This window comes from Nomascus leucogenys, chromosome 9, assembly GCF_006542625.1.
Source record: "Nomascus leucogenys isolate Asia chromosome 9, Asia_NLE_v1, whole genome shotgun sequence".
NCBI classification, from domain to species: Eukaryota; Metazoa; Chordata; class Mammalia; order Primates; family Hylobatidae; genus Nomascus; species Nomascus leucogenys.
This window is the reverse complement of record NC_044389.1, coordinates 87988688-87994263: the sequence shown is the minus strand read 5'-3', so window position 1 is coordinate 87994263 and position 5576 is coordinate 87988688. Positions and strand designations below refer to the sequence as shown.

Below are 5576 nucleotides of genomic sequence, written 5' to 3'. Positions count from 1 at the left end.
TTTCTATTGTTTCTTACCTTAAACTGCTAAATATTATATAACAAAACTTGGAAACTTTTATTTTATATCAGTCTTCAACATTTTTATTTTAATGATTTCCATAGTGTGTGAAAACAATGATTAGAATGACTGGTTCTCGATGAGATCTTCAGAAGATTGAAAGCATCTGTGAATTTAAGGAAAAAGAAATAGTTCGTCTTCTAGCAAAGCCCCAAGAGTTGATCCTGATGAATGAGGTGCCTTATGTGGCGGCAGGGATGACCCAACATAGTTTTCTATTTTCCTCCCCGTATTCTGGGTGTTCATTTTCTGTGCTAGCCCCATTTCAACTGACTCTCCCTCTCCCTCCCAATTATTTCATCTTTTTCAAAATTATTTTTTCATTATTGATTTCTCATATCAATGGATTTTCCTAATTGATTTATCATACCTCATATGGTATCTTTACCTTTTTTATCACCTCATTTCAGTTATTTAAGGATATATCTTTTTCCAATAAATTGTGAACTCTCTTGGTGTTTAATACAATATTTTTTCTCACATTGCTCACTTTTCCTACATTGCCAATGTAATATATGCACATAGTATGTAATAAATGTTGAATTTTGATTCATCCTGGTTATGCACATTCCTGATAAGTTTTGAAGAAAAATATCATTTCCCAAGGGTCTTTGCAGATGAAAATGTATGACTTGTTCACACACTGATGGCTTCTTCCTATACCATGAAAGAAAAGGCTATCTTACTTAGTGCTCAAAATGTTACAGCATTTTACCTAATTTTAGCTAACTTTGTATACAGTAAGCTCCTATATAATGATTAATTCTTGAGATTGTTTTGTACATTGTTAACCCATTTATGCCAGAGGTTGCAAATTTTTTTGGTGAAAAATCAGACCTGGTGATGACCTTGAACCGTAGGATATAAATAACTCCTACAAGCTGAGCGTTGCAATAATGGAACACTAGGCATAAGTGGGTTAAGTCAGAAAATGTGGAAGGTCTGAGTTGTTGTCTTACTTGCAAGCTAACAAATTAACCAGCAATTGTTGTACATGTATATTCTGAGAGAAGATAGGAAGCCCTCTGCATCAGAGAAACAATTTATTATTCACAGCAAAAAAACTGGATATCCAACAAATTCACACATTCACAAGACTATGAACAGCCTGTTCCATCAAACTTGATGTGTGCTACTAAATCTTCACTCTACAAATCTCTAATCTCAAACTGTCTTCCTTAATCCCTAGGTTTTTCTAACATCATTATTCTAAAGTATATTGATAGGTGATCTCTGTAAACACAAAGCTTTTAAAATTAAGCTTGGTCTTTTTTTTTTTAAAGGAAAGATTATTATTTTAAACTGCTTTGTTAAATAATGGTGCTAAATTATTTGTAGTAAATTAGAATCCAGGATTGAGATAATCCATTATCTCAATCATGATCTCAATAGGCAGTAAATGTCTGTTTACCCCATATGTAAATAATGAATTATCTCAATCCTACAGAGACTTTTGCTTTGAAAAACAGATTTATTTTGATAAAACATCAATTTGACATACACCCCAATTTCCCTTCAGGGTCAAAGAAACCAAAAAATACATATGCATAATTGTTTATAGTTCAAAACCAGTTTGGACTAAACAAAATTACCTGACATAAAAACTCAGCTCGGCAACTATAACAGTTAATGTAACCTCCATACCTACAAAAAATGAAAGTAGTAATGTTTATTACAGTTCACACATTGGCACTTGAAATGAAAACATTTATCCCATCACAGAAAATACGTGCTACATAGAGTTGAGAAGAGAAGCAATTATTTTAATTTCTATTGTACCTCAGAGGGGACTTTAGGAGGTAATTTATCTTTCACTGAGTATGGCTCTTTGTATAGATAATGTGTGCATACATATATTTAGGTTACGTACATATGTATAAGTACACATATCTAATACAGTATTTAGCTCAGTTTGGTATTTTGTAGAGGTATATTTGGTATTAGAGTTTAAATTGTCTCAAGGAGCTTTTAGACCTTGATTTTTTTCATATCATAAAATGAGCTACAAGACCCTTTAACTGAGCAGTAATGAAAGTAGCCAGTTTTATATAAATAGCATTTATTATTTTATGATCATTTTATTTAGTTTGTTATGTGCAGATGTTTTCCCCACTAGAATTTAAGTGGTATGAAGGGAGGGATCTTGTTTGTCTTGCGCAGCATTGTATTCCCACTAACTCTCAATAAATACTGGTTCAATGAATGAATGGACAGATAAGCAAGTGTGCTAACAAGTAAGCTATTAGGATTGTACATTTTAATCCCATTAGTAGATATGTGGTGACTATCATTTTTCTATTTTGCATATCATGCTTTTTGTAAGATTATATGACTATAGATTTTAGTGACTTAAGGAAAAGAAAAGGGAAAACACTAAAAGAAAAGGCCTTAAAGTCAGAAGACCTGGTTTTAAATCCCAGTCGCTCCATGTGAGGTCTTCAGTTTCCTCCTTTATAAAACACAGATGATAATGAGATGTCCTTCAAGTCTACAGTGGATCTGAAGGGAGGGCTATTGTTTTCTGTGAGACCAAGAAGAATGTAACTGACATGGCCATGAATCTGCACAAAACAGAATGCACTGTGTTTACATGGGGACATTGCACAGTCATAAAGAGAAATTACACTAAAAGGCTTCAGAGAGGTAATTATAAAGTTTTGGTGGCAACCAATGTGGCTCCTCGTGGTTTGGACATTCCTGTAGTTGACCTGGTGATTCAAAGTTCTCCTCCTCAGGATATTGAGTCCTATATCCATCTCTCTGGATGCATGGATAAAGCTGGAAAGACAGGGGTTTGTATATGTTTTTATCAACCAAGAGAAAGAGGTCAACTAAGACGTGGAACAAAAAACAGGAATTACTTTTAAATGTGTAGGTGTTCCTTCTACAATGGATTTAGTTAAATTTAAAAGCATGGATGCTCTGGCTTCCATTTCTTATGCTGCTGTTGATTTTTTTCCAACCATCAGCTCAGATACTGATAGAAGAGAAAGGGGCGATGGATGCATTGGCTGCAGCTTTAGCCCACGTTTCTGGTGTATCAAGCTTTGAACCATGATCTTTAATCAACCCTGATAAGGGGTTTGTGATCATGACTCTGGAAAGCCTAGAGGAAATACAGGATGTCAGCCGTGCTTGGAAAGAACTTAGAAAGCTGAATAGTAATGCAGTGTCTCAGATTACCAGAGTGTGCCTCCTGAAAGGAAATAGGGGTGTTTGCTTTGATATTCCTCCAACTGAGTCAAAGGTTACAGGCAGAGTGGCATGATTCTGGCTGGATACTCTCAGTGCCAGCTAAATTACCTGAAATTAAAGAATATTATGATGGAAACATCTTCTAATTCCAGACAGAGGAATGGCTGGTCGGGCCAGTCAGGTGGTTGATCTGGCGGTTGGTCAGGTAGAGAGAGTCGACAAGGCAGTCGCTCAGGAAGTCGACAAGATGGTAGAAGACGAAGTGGAATAGAAATAGATCAAGAAGTGGGGGCTACAAACGGAGTTTTGACTGAGTATTTGATAGTTAATTTACCAGTGTGAGCTTGCCTATTTCTACCTAATCATGTATATTATGGATCAAAAATTAGGTCATCATTGTTGAGGTATGTGTCTGCTATTTGCAAAGAAGTTGATCGTATTTTTTTAAAAAAGTATTTCACAAGAATGGTTGTAAACAAACCTACTTATCCAGTTACACCTTTGAATAAAAAAACCTCCTTTTATTGTCTTTTTTTTTTTTTTTTTTTTTTTAAAAAAAAAAGGAAAGAAAAAAGCCCTGGCTGAGGGAGTCTATTTAGATGGTTGGAAGCCTTAGACTTTTATTTTTGGTTTACAATACCTAGGTTTAAGTCCAGACCCAGCACTTACTAGCAATGTGATTTGGATTAAATTACTTCACCTTTTTGGACCGTGGTTTCTTCTTGATGTTTTGAGTATTAAACAAGTGAGTACATATAAAGCACTTAGAACAATGTCTGGCATATAGTATGCATTCAGTAATGTTACATGTTAATATCAAGTTATTCAGTTTTCTTTTAGTTCAAAACATATAAACAAAACATTAACAAAATATATTATCAAAGACTTCTAGTTGGTGGTATATTCCTCTTATGTATATTTGGTGTATATTCTGGTTTATACATATAGGTGTATAATTCATATTATCCACATATGTGTATAAAGCTACATAATATATATGGTTTATATGTATGTATATAAACATGTATGCATTTGCAAGAGAGCAATATGAAAAACAAAAACATTTGAGGCAAAATACATCATACAGTAAAAAAAAAAGTAAATTGAAAAACCTTTGGATCCAACCTTTCTTGATGATAAAAGAATATAATTACTCTTTCAAAAGATCTTCACTTTTAAGTAGTTGATAGTTGAAGCTTGGGTTATTTGCTTTGCTATTTCTGTTGGCTTAGTATTTCTTTCAACATGTATCCTTTATAATACATTCATGCAATAATCCTGTTAGGAAGTACAGTATTCCTGAAAACTCAGTACAGTATCATTTTCTGTAGTTTGGAGGTTTCTTGCTTTCTGGTCCAAAGTTTTGTAATGTCAGTTTTATGAGGTAGTCAATCAACAACTTACTGGAAAATAAAAGTTGAAGGCTTATTTTCTTAGGCATAAGTCATCTTTCCAAGGTAGTTAGCGGGCACATATCCTTTCTGCCCTTGAGCTTCAGCTAACCACCACTCTTTATTGCCACTTAGGTCACAAAACCTAAGTATATGAACTCTCTGGTATTCCTGAAGGCTGAGTTCATGGTCACTCCGTGCTTGAAAAGCATGAACTGCATAGAAAATCTAGACAAAGAAACAAAAGACATTACTGGAATTGGAACCCGAATATTAAGAGAAACATAATAAAAGTTTCCAAGCTTTTAGAAGCAATGCTAAAGTTTTTTTGTTTTGCCAAATTCACATTGTCCAACCCCTTCTATTGGATATATTTTGCTAAAATACAACCCAGGTGAGAATGGAGTGAAATAGGTATTCTTCTTATTCTGTTAGGAGGAGTATACATTGTCCATGCTTGAAGGCAACTTGGCAGTTTCTATTAAAAGATTTTTAATAATGTTAAGATGTTAATTCCTTGTGAATCAAAATAGCTTGAAGAATCTCTTCTACGGAAACATTGGCAGAAATTTTTGCGTAACAATGTTACTGGATTACCCATAGGAATGGTGAAAAGTGGGAGAGTAGTAGGAATAACACTAGAAGTTTTATAGTTAAATTCCAGACCCTCATACTAAGGAAATTTGTAGTCATTAAAAACGGTGCAGGCCGGGCGCAGTGGCTCACGCCTGTAATTCCAGTACTTTGGGAGGCCGAGGCAGGCGGGTCACGAGGTCAGGAGTACAAGACCAGCATGACTGACATGGTGAAACCCCGTCTCTACTAAAAAATACAAAAATTAGCTGGGTGTTGTGGTGTGCGCCTGTAATCCCAGCTACTCAGGAGGCTGAGGCAGGAGAATAGCTTGAACCAGGGAGGCGGTGGTTGCAG

At 35.0% G+C, this 5576-nt stretch overlaps 1 protein-coding gene and 1 pseudogene across 1 annotated transcript in view; one reads left to right on the top strand and one right to left on the bottom strand.

The window, feature by feature from the left end:
- Window positions 1–724: 724 nt before the first annotated feature.
- LOC100592602 lies at window positions 725–3569 on the top strand (annotated as a pseudogene).
- ARHGEF38 (Rho guanine nucleotide exchange factor 38) overlaps window positions 1457–5576 on the bottom strand; it is a 137372-nt gene continuing 133252 nt past the window's right edge. The window contains exon 14 of the mRNA XM_030819182.1: window positions 1457–4874. Within this exon, the coding sequence (XP_030675042.1) occupies window positions 4689–4874 (186 nt within the window). The 3' untranslated portion in view covers window positions 1457–4688. The remainder of the gene's footprint in view (window positions 4875–5576) is intronic.